Source organism: Haemorhous mexicanus, chromosome 11, assembly GCF_027477595.1.
Source record: "Haemorhous mexicanus isolate bHaeMex1 chromosome 11, bHaeMex1.pri, whole genome shotgun sequence".
Classification (NCBI taxonomy): domain Eukaryota; kingdom Metazoa; phylum Chordata; class Aves; order Passeriformes; family Fringillidae; genus Haemorhous; species Haemorhous mexicanus.
Genome location: NC_082351.1, coordinates 6,367,383 through 6,380,720, shown reverse-complemented (window position 1 = coordinate 6,380,720; position 13,338 = coordinate 6,367,383). Strand labels below are relative to the sequence as shown.

General features: G+C 42.0%; 1 protein-coding gene across 13 annotated transcripts in view; it reads left to right on the top strand.

Moving 5' to 3' along the window:
- Positions 1-13,338, top strand: part of ATP2B2 (ATPase plasma membrane Ca2+ transporting 2) — a 403,287-nt gene that overhangs the window by 301,813 nt on the left and 88,136 nt on the right. For 9 of the 13 annotated variants that reach the window (XM_059856152.1, XM_059856154.1, XM_059856151.1 and 6 more), the window contains 5 exons: positions 6,827-7,084; positions 8,105-8,230; positions 9,502-9,627; positions 11,326-11,358; positions 12,884-12,979. In XM_059856152.1, coding sequence (XP_059712135.1) covers positions 6,827-7,084; positions 8,105-8,230; positions 9,502-9,627; positions 11,326-11,358; positions 12,884-12,979 — 639 coding nt within the window. The remainder of the gene's footprint in view (positions 1-6,826; positions 7,085-8,104; positions 8,231-9,501; positions 9,628-11,325; positions 11,359-12,883; positions 12,980-13,338) is intronic. The other 4 variants (XM_059856161.1, XM_059856163.1, XM_059856159.1 and 1 more) reach the window with 3 other exon arrangements.

The following is a 13,338-nucleotide window of genomic DNA, read 5'->3' as shown; positions in this document are numbered from 1 at the left end:
TTCCAGGGCCCCCAGATTTGTTTCCTTGCATACAGATGCCAGACAAGTGTAAATATTTAAGAGCGAGCTCTGGAGCTGGCAGTTACATAACGAACCCACAGGGACAGCAGCTCTTTGCTTCCCCCTCCCTGCCCCCCTGGAGCCCTTACATAACCAACTGGTGGAGCACAAAGCCAGGAATTCTCAGACTGGCTTCAAAGACGTCTCCAAAAGTGGCTTTTAGTGAGTGAACAAACGTGGATTTTGTGGGGGAATTTTGTCACCTTCGTAAATCCCTTCTGTGGGTTTGGAGAACACTGATCCTGCAGGTAACTTGTGTTAGGAAAATTAACCCACAAACACCAGGGGTTTATGTCCTAAGAGGAGACAGAGGAGCCCTTTGACTTCATTCCAATAAAGGGAGAGGCCATGGGGCATCCCCTGGGGTCTCTCCAAGTTTTGGAGGATGCAGCCTCCTTTTTATCCCAATTTCCCATTTCCCTTCTCTCCTTCCCCATTTTTGAGGTACTTGAGAGGTTCACACTTCCCAAAACACCTGATACCATGGATTCCCCTCTAATGTACAACCCTCCCTTTGAATTTTTAATTCCTAAGGAATTTAGGGGTTTTCCTTCCTCATTGTTTCTTTCATCTCTCAATGTCTGATTTCTTTTATCAGCAAACCTAAAGTTTACTTGTAAAAGCAAATCTCTTTTCCCATTCATCAGTCAGTGGAATCCTCCCCATTGTTTCTTTTATCTTCCAGTGCTGGTTTTATCCACCAGCAGACCCACAGCTGGTTTGGAGAGACAAATTTGCTATTGCTCTCACTTGGAAATGTTTGCCAGGCTGACTGAGCCCTTGGAGGGAGTGAGGGAAAGGCAGAAATGGGTGAAGTTGCAGCGATTTCTGCCTGAGCTGTGACTCTGAGCCAGCCCTGTGCTGCTCTGCCCTCGTGGGAAGTGATTCAACATCTGCTGATGCATCGTCATGCAGAGGAGGATTTGGGGCAGGGATGGTGGTGCCAATCACTCCTGGGACTCCTTGTGGAGCAAAAGACATGACACAAGGAGGAATCTGCAGAAATAAACACTGCAGTGCTTGTTACAGCTTGAAAAGCCTTGTTAAGGGGTGGAATTTATGGCTTTTATCACATAATTTTTGGGTTATTGTTCCTTTTCTTACACAGCTAAATACATTTGTAAAGTTAGAATCATCAGTGGTGCTGTTGGGAAGCAGAGCTGATGACAAAGCTGTAACTTTGAGCTGCTCAATTTGCTTTAATAACATCAGGGCTGGAGCAGCAGAGAGGGGAAAAAATGTCTTTAGAGAAAGAGATTCAATAAAAAGTTTTTATCGGGGAGCTGTTGTCTTTCTGGTGACAAAACCAGTTTGACTGACTAAAAAAGATTACCTCTGGGGGTGTGAGGAGATTTTCCTAGGGAATTTAAATGCCACAAGGTATTCTCAGCTTAAAAATAGCAGTGTGTAGGTTGAAATGAGTAGCTGAGAGGTATGTGCTGTAGGTTGGGATTTAGGAATACAGATGTTCCCAGAGTTTTAAAAATGTACTTTTTTCTGATTTAAAAATTACTGTGCTGCAGCTCAGGACCGTATAGTTTGTAATTATAATCATTATGGTATTCAAAGCAGCTTAAAGAATCTCCTGATGGCTGTTTGAAATTTTAAGCAGATATTCCTTTCAGCTGCACCGAGCCTGTGTGCCTCCTCCTGTATCTGCCCAGATTTGGGTGAGATCAGGAGAAATGTACACTGGAATGGTGTAAAAGCATTCCAGATCCAACAGGACAGGAGCCTGCCAAGCTGTCAGGTGATGCTGTCTGGCTTTTTGTGCTCTTCTATGAATTCCCTTTCTTGCTTGCTAGCTTTCACTAAATTTAAACGATTAATAACAGCCATCAGATTATTACCTGGTGCTGCCTCTTGCTCACTGTTCCTGAAGTGCTTTCACCTGTTCTTGTGCCTCCTCCTCTCCTTCTTCCCCTTTTCACCACAAACACATTTCAGTTTTTTCTCACTTTCCCTTTAATAACCTCTGCCTCTCTTCCTTTTTTTTTTTTTTTTCCTTCCTAAACCCTTCCATATAATTAAATTCAACTCATGCAGAGGAGGTTTCTCAGGCCAGTTTTGAATTTTCTTGAGATGAAGTGCAGCCTGGGGGTTTGCTCAGCCCTCCATGCTCCTGGGCAGGTCTGGAGCCCTGCAGTCCCCGCAGAGATCCAAATCCAGCTGCTGCCACCTCAGCTGGGATAAAAACAGAAATTCTGGGCAGGTCTGGAGCCCTGCAGTCCCTGCAGAGATCCAAATCCAGCTTCTGCCTCCTCAGCTGGGCTGAGAATGGAAATTCTGGGCAGGTCTGGAGCCCTGCAGTCCCTGCAGAGATGCAAATCCAGCTGCTGCCACCTCATCTGAGATGAGAATGGAACTTCTGGGCAGGTTTGGAGCCCTGCAGTCCCTGCAGAGATGCAAATCCAGCTGCTGCCACCTCAGCTGGGATGAGAATGGAACTTCTGGGCAGGTTTGGAGCTCTGCAGCCCTGCAGAGATGCAAATCCAGCTGCTGCCACCTCTGGGCTCACTGCCTGTGATGGGTGGCAGAACTTTCCTGTTCTTTCCTTCCTTTCCTCCTTTGCTTTGGATCTTTCCTTCCTTTCATCTCCCCTCTGCAGAAGACTTTTCCATCAGCTTTGCTGGTCTATTTCTGGCCCAGTTTTAAGCTTTTGGAAGCTCTGTTCTCCTTCCACAAGGTTCTGGAAAGTCCTTTCAGATATATTATGGGCACAAGAGTCCCCTTGATCCCCCTTTGTGTTTCTGAGCCTTCTTTGAGGCTGTGCTGCCAGGTTCTCCCTCTCCTGGGGAGCTCCAGCTCACCTGGCTGCTCCTTTTGGGAGAAATGGATCCATTTTAGGGCTGCACCTGCTTTTTCTGTGCCAAAGGAGTCCCAGCCCTTTACAGCCTTGACTTGCAGGTCTTCAGCATCTCAGTTTCAAGCCCTGCCCATTTTCTGTGTTGTGAGGGTCAGACTTTGCCCATGGCACACGTTCAGAGTCGTGGCAGAAAAGAGCTCAGAGTTATAAACTCGTTTGCTTCTCTGCATTTGGGTTTTCTGACAGACAGGGCCTCTGCTAAAGGGAATTTAAGATGAGAACATCACAATTTGCTGTTTTGGAATAAAACCCTGCCACAAATCTCATCTGCACATTAACAACTCTTTTGTGCTGCTTTTCACTCTGTGCATTTCAATAAAAGGCTCAGGCAGATTTTTGGGTAGCATTGAGAGCCACGTGCTCCCTGTGAAAGCAGAACACCAATCTTATACCTCAACATGGATTTTTCAAGCTTGTGTGAACATTTTAAATAAATATTAGGTGCTTTAAATTCAATTTTGCTACTTAAGTGTATTAATATGATGTATTTTATTAATATTTCATATTTTCCCCTCATCTGTAAGGTCAATACTGAGTCACTTTGCACTGCAATAAGGACAGATAATTTAAATATAGACTTAAGAAGTTTGTCTCTTTTCCCCTATAAATACATACAGTTTCTTTCTGTAAATCCATGTAAGTCTTTCTATGATTTCTAGAAAACCATAACAGCATAAAAAAAAATTAAAAACCCAATTGTTTTTCTGTAAGTATATAAGAAAATATTAGACTTAAACCAATAGAGATGCAGGCTTCCTTAATTTATTTTTTTTTTCCCCTATCAAAAGGAACACCTCTAAAACAGTTTGGAAGCAAGAGCACCACATAATTCAAGAAAATGTTTCTGTGTTGTAAAGGGCAGAGATTGCATTTTGAAGTCCTGCTTTTCATATTTTTTTAAAAAAAAAATCAGCCCAGGAATCTTGCTTTTGTAAGAAGCAGGTAGATTTTTGCTAGTTTATTCCTAGAAAAAGAGCATTTTGTATTAATTTATGCAGCACTTTTATCCCTTCTCCTTTCTGCGGAGTGTAAAATGCAAAGGCAAAATTTTGGGAAATTCTGATGGTCTGATTGACTTCTCACCTGGGCCCTGGGGTTTTGGAGAGGCCACATTGAATCTCCACAATTAACAACTCAAAAATCAGCTCAGAATTTCCTCCATTCTCTCAAAGACTTCAGGTTTTGGTGAGGTCTGGCAATTAATTCCTCTACTCCTAAAATTCCCTCCTCCCTTCAACCACCTCTGCTCCACCTGAATTTATCATTGTCAGATGAAAGGAACAGGAAAGAAAATGGAATGCATTTAAAATTTTGTTGTTTTCTTTGGGTTGTGGAGGATTGTCTCAGGATTTTAAGTCATAAACATGATTTTTTATTCAGTGTGGAAGCTTGTCAGATTCAGGGACACTTTCCAAGAGCTTGATCCAAGTTCAATCTGTTTCCTTCAGATTTTCTTCCATTGTTACAAACAAATTTTTCAGCTGAAAAATGAGTTATTTTATTTGATTGTGCTTAATCTACAAGGTATCTACAGGTAATTCCTTTTATGTTCATGAAAATATTTTGCAGTATTTGCATGCTCTGTGGTACCATTTGTGTCAACATGGAGATCAGTTCTGACAACACAAACACCACAAAATCAACCTCACTGCTCAAGTCAAGGAATGTGTTTATTTTTAACCTATTTTTTACCTGATTTTGCCTTTTTCTTTTTTATTTTTTTAATTTTATTTTTACCTGGTTTTTTTTGTGTTTGTTTTTTTTTTTTTTTTTTTTTTTTTTTTTACTGAAGGGTCTTGGAAATATTATTCTGCAGCAGATCTTTGTAATTTTGTACAAGCTGAATTTCAGCCATCTGAAAAGGAAATAAAATCAGTGTTTGACTGTGGCTAGACCAGGCCATGTTTCTTTGACAAACAGAAGAGGAGGTTTGCTGTTAAAAAACCAGAATATTAATCATATTTAATTCTAAGTCATATCCAATGAAAAAAAAAAGGAGAGTGAATTCTGGTGTTACATCTGCTGAAACAGAATTACTTGCACTAGGAAACCATTGAAAACAACCAAGACAAAAGTGAATCTGTTGATTTGGAAAAGGAATCTAAAAATCCAGCACAGCCCAGCTGAGATGATTGAGGTGAAACAGAGCAAAATTCATTGGTGCTTCCCAAAACCCCCATAGTGCTGCAGGAGGAAGTTGCAGGGCTGGTGTCTGAGTTGCATTTGAGGCTGGCAATGAGCAGCTGAAGGCACTGAACTTCAAAAGGTTTCCTAATTTCTTCCCTGAGTGCTGTAAAAGTGGTTTTAGTGAGGTTCTTGTGCTGAAGGTTTGGGTGGGCCAGCAGTGGAAGAACATCCCTGCCAGGGCAGCCCCCACCCTTGGGAGTGCCCTTTGAGGCTGAGTTTAAACTAGAGAGAACTTGGCTAAAATCTCCCTTTATTTTCATTTCCTTCCTCTCTTAGTGGCTGTTCAGGCTCATCTTTCCTCCTTTGACTTTTGTTGGTTTTGTTGTTCACATGCAAGAGTAATTACTCAGCTGGTTAATGGATGATGATGCTCCAGTTTGTAAGTTAAATACAGAAGTCAACCTGGCTGATAATCCTCTTTAGTGAGAAGTGATGAATAAACCAAATTAAACTTCAGTCAGATGTGGAAGCCAAGTTGCTGAACCCCCTGGTGCCTGGGTGAGGTGGAGAAGTGATGTCCCATTCCTGCCTGGTGCCATTCTTTATGGCAAATGGGAACAATTCTTCCCAGGTGCCTCAGGAGAGGAGGCTCTGCTGGCCAGGCTGAGTTCTCCTCTCTCCCACCAGCTGGGATTTCTCTGGATTAGGACTCTGGAATGTGCCCTTGGCTGCCCAGTATTTCTCCCAGGTGCTCTTTCAGTAAGAAGGCCAGCTATGTCACTTTCCTTTAGTGAATATGATCTATTTAATTGAAATAAATAATTAGCAGATGTATATAAAGTAATTCGGAATTAACAGCACAGAACAGAGTGGTTCTCTTAATGCTGCTTTGCTTTTGGCAGCAATAATGTACTTGCAGTTCTAGAAGCATCCCACTGCATTTCTCTGTAGGGAAGACTGATGAATTAATATCAGGGAATTGTTTTTACTCAGTGTTCCTTAATACACTCATTATCAAATTGAAATGCTGATAAACTCAGTTGACCCCAGTATTTTTTTTTAACAAGTGCTCCCTAACAGTGTGTTTAGTTCAGAACATTTAGAAATTGTGTTGAAAATTGTTAAAAAAAAATTGCCTTAAAATTGTTTAATTTAATCTGGCAGGGTATTAATGTGAATATAATGCCATTGCTTTGCATTATTTAATGTCATTCACTGTTTTAATGCTTTCTGTCACCTTCAGTATTATTCTTATTCAGTATTCTTCATATTCTTCAGTATTATTCTTATTCAGTATTATTCATATTCTTCAGTATTGTTCTTATTCTTCAGTATTATTCATATTCTTCAGTATTATTCATATTCTTCAGTATGATTCTTATTCAGTATTATTCATATTCTTCATCATTATTCTTATTTTTCAGTATTATTCTTATTCTTGCCCTGCAGGTTTTGGTGGCTGAGGTGAAGCTCTGAGTCCTCTGTCACAAAACAGAATTGGTGCTTTCTCCTTCCATTTGTTTAGTCTGGGTTCACCGAGGATGGGTTGCTAAGAAGAAAAATTAAAAGGACAAGGATTTCTGTAGATTTATTTATTTTCTCTTTGTCACAGATCTCTTTATTTGTCCTTTTCCTCCATTCTGCCATGTCTCATCAGCAGACAGTGCTTGGAAAAGCAGCTCCATCCCCTCACCTCATCACGTCACAGCAAATTTCATTTCTTGTGGCACACCCTGTGGACCTTCCCTAAACCGATCCTTAACATCTCTGCAGGGTGTGGTACTGCAACAGGAGGAGCTGAGGATGAGGGGGAGGCCGAAGCTGGCTGGATTGAAGGTGCTGCCATCCTCCTGTCTGTCATCTGCGTGGTCCTGGTCACTGCCTTCAACGACTGGAGCAAGGAGAAGCAGTTCCGGGGGCTGCAGAGCCGCATTGAGCAGGAGCAGAAGTTCACCGTGGTGCGAGGGGGACAGGTCATCCAGATCCCCGTGGCAGAGATCGTGGTTGGGGACATTGCACAGGTCAAATATGGTGAGTGCACGGCCTTTGGAGCCTTGTCTTGCTCTGCTGGCCCTTCCCAGCAGCGTGGACACGCTTCCCTGCAGGGTTAGGGCAGGTTTATGGGACAGAAAGTCAGTGTTGGCCATGCTGAGGTGACAGCTGAGCTGTCAGGGCAAAAGGAGAGCATGAAGGCCTGCTGTAAAGCTGCACTAGGAAATCAATTCAACTGGTGTAAGCTTATTTCACTGACCAGGATAAGGATTGGTCAGTTTTCCTGTTCCTTCCAGTTTTCTGCATTTGTCCTTCCAGTTATCTGCATTTGTCCTTCCAGTTATCTGCATTTGTCCTTCCAGTTTTCTTTTTTCACACAAAGGTCATTCTCTATCATGGAGGATTGCATTATTCAGGTTAATTTCTTTTTACTTCTGTCCAGTTAGGGGCGAGAGGAGGTGTTTTCAAATGTTGTGTAGAACATTTGAGCCTCTGTGATCACCTCATGAGTTGCTTCAGATCCAGACTGACCCCCCAGATGAGGTGCCTGATAATTCCATGCTCCAGTCGAGTGAGAGACCCCTGCAGGAACCCTGTGTGCTCTGGAGGGAGTTCCTAATTCCAGCCACATCCCCCTTCCATCAGCCATCACATTTCTCCTGGACTTACCTGGGGGCTCCCTGAGGGGGGAAGGGGAAAGGGCAGCTCAGCTGTTAATTAGCTGCTGTTAATTCCTATGAAGTCTGATGGAGAAAACTTCAGGTGATGTGAAGAGCACTTCCCCGGCAAACCCCCATGATGGAGGTGTCCATTGTGAGTTAAATGTGATACATTTGGGTTCTGGGATAGCATGAAGCAGAACATGTTTGCAGTAAAAGGCCTTTCCTGGCTGGATTGCAGTGCTGTGGCTCCTGTGGACACAATCAGGAGTAATTCCTTCCCTTCTCCTTTCATTTCACCTTTTCATGCCATTAACTGTGATTTTATAATAACAAAACTCATTGTGTAGCTATAAAAACAATCTCATGGAGGTTTTCCTTCGCCCTGTTCTGACCACAGGTGACCTTCTACCTGCTGATGGGATATTTATTCAAGGAAATGATCTCAAAATCGATGAGAGCTCCTTGACTGGAGAGTCCGACCAGGTGCGCAAATCCGTGGACAAAGACCCGATGCTGCTGTCAGGTAAGATCTGCCCCATTGTGCAAACCCAGGGCACTGGGAATATTTCTGTGTCTGCTCTGGGGTGCCCTGACCCCCAGGGCAGCACTGACTCTGACCCTCGTTCATGGAGAAAGTTTCCCAGACTTCAAGATGAACCAGAATCCACAAAAGTGTGAAATAGATTCTAGAGAGCAGTGTGAGTGTGTCACTGGGTGAGAAATTGAGGGTTTGGGGTTTTTAGTGTGCTGTGGATGGAAGCAAGATGGAAGGCACAGGGTGTCATCCTGGATTTCTTCTTCATGCTTCTTCTTCCTCCTTCTCCATGGGTTTGGGTGGCACTTTGTAATTGGGCAGAAAAGTCCCCATTGCAGCTCTGAGGGATCAGTTATTGGGTTAAAAGGGAAAATAATCCAGGTGTCAGTTCTTAATGGGATAGTTTAGTCTTCAAAGCCCTTGGAACAAGAGATTGTTGGCCATTTTTGCCTTCTAATGAAAAGCTGCTGAACTCACAGTAGTGAGACTGTTCTACTGATAAGAAATAATAAACACTTGAGTCTGAACATGAACTATGATTCAAGTGCTTTAACCCAGACCCAGAGAACAACCAGTGCCAGCACACCCCATCCCATCCCCTCTGCCTGCTCTGCCCTCTCCAGGGGTGCAGAGCTCAGCCTGAGCTCTGCTGGGTGCCTGTCTGCCTGCCAAGGCTGCTCTGGGAGCCTAGGAGCCACGGGCACTTTTTGGAGGATATTTTTATCCACCTTTGTCATCCAATTCAGGAGAAGATTCCCTCAGAGCAAAACACAGGGGTACAAATAGCAAGTTCTTAATTAAAAGGTATTTGCAAATAGTGCACATCTTAAAAGAGGCTCTGATAATTTCTGAGGAAGGATGCAGCTCTTTTCCTTTCCAACTGAACCAACCAAGTCTCTGCTGGCTTTTAAAGATATTTCTGATCTTTATGTTTGAATGGAATTTATTTTGGGGATTTTTTTTGGACCTAATTTTTGTATTTGTGATGTTTTGCTGAAATTGTTTTCTTGCAGAAGATAAACTTGGTTGGTGACAATATTTCTTTTAAAAAGAGAATCTGATGCTGATGGCTGTGCAGCCTGAGGTTTGTGCTTAAGCATTAATTCTTGGTTGAGAATAATGCACAACAGGGTTTGTTTTGGTTATGCAATAATATCCTCCTCAATATAGGTTTACAAACTCAATATTTTCAGAGAGGCCTTGCATAATTTTTTACATTTATTGTATCTCTCTGTAACCTCTGTCTTGCCTCTCTTCAGGCACCCATGTCATGGAAGGCTCTGGGCGGATGCTGGTGACTGCTGTGGGGGTGAATTCTCAGACTGGCATCATCTTCACTCTGCTGGGAGCTGGGGGAGAAGAGGAGGAGAAGAAAGACAAGAAAGGTAAATCTCCCAACACCAGGATGCTCCAGAGAAAGCTCCTGGGCTTTGTGCAGCCAGAGCTCTCCTCCGCTCTTGACAAATAAATGGGATTTTTCAAACTGCCTTTTTTTTTGATGACACATTTTTATCATCACATGTCACACAGAAAAACAGCAGAAGCTGTTAACCAATAAATCCATTGGATAACAAGATGTTTTTCCAGTGTGAAACTGCAGGCTCCCAGTCCATACTGAAATGCAGGGGGGATACCTGGGCATGCTCCAGTTGCTGTGGCTTCTCTACATGAATCCATGCTCACCTACAGTTTGCTAAGATTTTGTGCTTTTCTATCAATTCAGTTCTTCTTCCCCAGGAAAAAACCCTTTGGCCATGGAAATAGCATCTGCCTTGGAGCTTCAGGACTAAAATAAAGATAAGCTGTGGCTCTTTGCTAGCCTGGATTGTTTAATGTCAGTGACTGACTTGAGAGGCATTTTAATTTCTGCAGGTGTAAAGGTCAAGCTAAGAATAGTAAAAGCCAAGAATGTAGCAGTAAATGTTAGCAGACAGTTTTACTTTCATGTCCTGCATCAGTTAATGAAATCAAGAAGCCTCTTTGGGCTTTTCACCTTATTACAGTGTGATGTCATAAGTATCTGCTAATTTATGGGCTGCACACTAAGCAGAAACATGATTTAATGTCTGTCCTTGCCAGTTTTTCTTCATGCAGTCTTGTAAATTGTTCTGCTTCCACAATTTCATTCCAAGTCTGTCCTAAGAATAGTTGTCTTTCAGACATGATTAAGGGCCAATTAATACAGGTTTTTCAGACATTTCTGCTCTTTCTAGTGGTGTTCACTATTAATTAAAAAAAGCAGTTAAAGCTTTACTGAACATTTTATTTGCTGTCTGTTAGGCAATATGATTTCACCTTTTTTGGCTCCATCATTTTATATGAAGCTGCAGATAGGAAGGCCAAATTCCAATGGTTTTCAGGACCTACAATTTCCATTTCTGAGTATGTTAACAAGTGTCTGCCTTTGACTCTCTGCTGCTTTGAGGAAATCCCTTTTTACTAAATGAAATGTTTACCATTTCATTTCTGCACAGAAATGCACAGTAGCTGCCAGGCATGGAGGGCTCCAGGAGAATTAAAAGGAGAAAAGACTGAAACTTCACAAAGCAAAACTCTTTTACACCAGACCAGTTCTGAGCAGCACCTTGGAGTTTGCTCTTGTTCAGAGCCTTTGTGTGGTCTGGAGCAGAGGAGGAGCAGCTTCACTCCTGTGTGCTGTGAGAGCTCCCTGTGCTGGGTTTAACTGGGCTGGCCTCCCTAGGCTCTGCTCAGGACACTGCTGGCTCTCTCAGGTTTCCCAGGGAAGAGCCTGGAAAGGCAGGAAAAGTGAAATCAGGGAGCTTTCCTCACATTGTGGCTGTAACTTACCTAGAGGTGTGTTAGAATTTGGATGCAGACACAGAATTTAATCGAACATGTAGAAACAGCTACAATATAAAAAAATCCACAACATAGAGAATTCCTCCACATTCTCTGATGCAGCTTTGTGCTCGTGCCTGGGCAGAGCTGGTGGCAGATGGAGGCACCAACTCAAATGAAAACCTCTGGAGCATAAACCTGCAGTTCTCAGAAATCCTGCCCCTTTCAGTCTGTGTGGGTGTGTGCTTTTATTGCTCATTAACACTTTAAAAATCATCATGCAGGTGTGAAACAGGAGGAGGAACAGCAGCTTCCAGGTAGAGTAAGAATTGTACCCCATCCAAGGATGCAAATCAGGGGGGAACTGCTGATTGAAATAATCATCTTTGAATCAGTCAAGTTGAAATTAAAAAATGATTTCAAATCAACAAGATTGCCGGTGCCAAACCTTTTGGTGAGCAGGCATTGTTGGTGTTGCAAACCTTCCCGTTCAGCTGGAATAATCAGCTGTTCTCCAGAAGTAAATTGCAAAGTGTTTAATGTGGAATACTTGATTTGCTGTTAGCAGCTCACGCTGTGCTGGTTGGGGTGGGGATCCGAACGGAATAAAGAGCAAGCGCGAGTCACCAAAACAGTTTAAGTCGTTGCCACCACAGTAATCAAATTTGCAATTGAAATTTTCCTCAATGCAGTTGCACAGGGTGTGTTTTTAAATCCTGGGAGCTGTTTATTTTCTTCTCTCAATTTGCCATTTGTAAATAAAATCAGCCCATTCTTCTGCAGTACCAACCCAGTACAGCATGAAATAATCCCTGTGGGGCAAGGACTGGAGCAGTTTGAAGTCTCAGTCAGGATCCATGGGAGGACTTGGTTCTGTTGTGAGCAATTAACCACCAGAAACAAAACAAAATAAATTTTAGCTATTATTTGCAGAGACTAATTTTATTGAACTTCACTATAAAAAACATAGTAAAGTGATAAAACCTTCTTCAAGATTTTCAGCTTCCCGTTAGGAAAGATTTCTTGTTCAATTTTTTCTAATATGTGGATAATAACTGAAAAGAAGAAGAGGTTTTCTTTTCTGATTCTTCCTTCATGTCATCACAAACCAGGAAATGTCTCATGTCCATTACCTGGATTTAAAATAACCCCTCATTCTCCTCAAGACTATATTTGCCTTTTCCAAATAAAATATAGGAAAGTTCCATGTTTTTACTCAGCTCAATAAGCATTTTACCTGGGTGATGGCAGGACCCTGTTAGACTGGGATGCATCAGTGATGATAAATCATAATGTGCAAAATTATTTGAAACATAAAATATTTACCACTGTTCTGTGTAGAAGTATGTACAGATGTAGATATAATACATTTTAAAATGCAAATTTTAAAGCTACACAAGCACTGTGTAAATTAACTCCAAAGGAAACATTTCAACCACTTTAAAAATGCATAAATTACATTGAAGTACAAAAAACAGGACATAAAAGGACTAAAACAATATACACAGGACTGTGTACAGCCAGTTCTCACCAGCTCCTTTAACTTTGCTTAATGTGTTTCATATTTATCTTTTGTTGTTGTTATTATTATTATTATTGTTATTATTATTGTTATTATTATTTGAGTTTTCAGCTTGCTTTGTGACACCTTCCCAATGCCACATTGCTTTGGAAATTTGTGTTAATTAATTTCAAACTCTTTGATTTTGGGAGCAAAGAAAGCCACGAAGGCTTTTCGCTCTGTCACGTGCATTCGTTCGTGTTGCTGTTATTATTTATTTATTATTTGGTTTTGTGCTTTTTTGTTTATTTATTTATTTTTTTTTATCCATTATTGCTCAGTAGATTCTTCCCATCCCTCCTCCCACCCTCCTCCAGCCACAGATGGTGCAGCAGGTGCAAATGCCACTGATAATGCAAATGCCAGCTTAGTCAATGGTACGTCACAACCCCCGGCTTGTCTGATTTGATGGATTTCTCTCCTGACTGTGTCAAATTCCCTCTCCCCTCGCTGACCTGCACAGATGTTGTGTTTGTGTGACTGCACTCTGAGAGATCCTGCTCCACACGCTCTGCAGGAGCTTGGCAGAGGAGCCACAGGGATGCTGCAGCTTCATTCCCCCAGAATTCAGCCTGGGAGAGGCAGAGCTTAAAATCACAATGATTTATTTGCCATTCAAACTGCAGTTAAAAGAAGCAGTTATGTCAGGCCAGTTTCAAAACTTTCAGGCAGACTCACCTGATGTTTTATTACAAAGTTTCATTATTCAGCATAGATCTGGAGAAGAGCACCATGA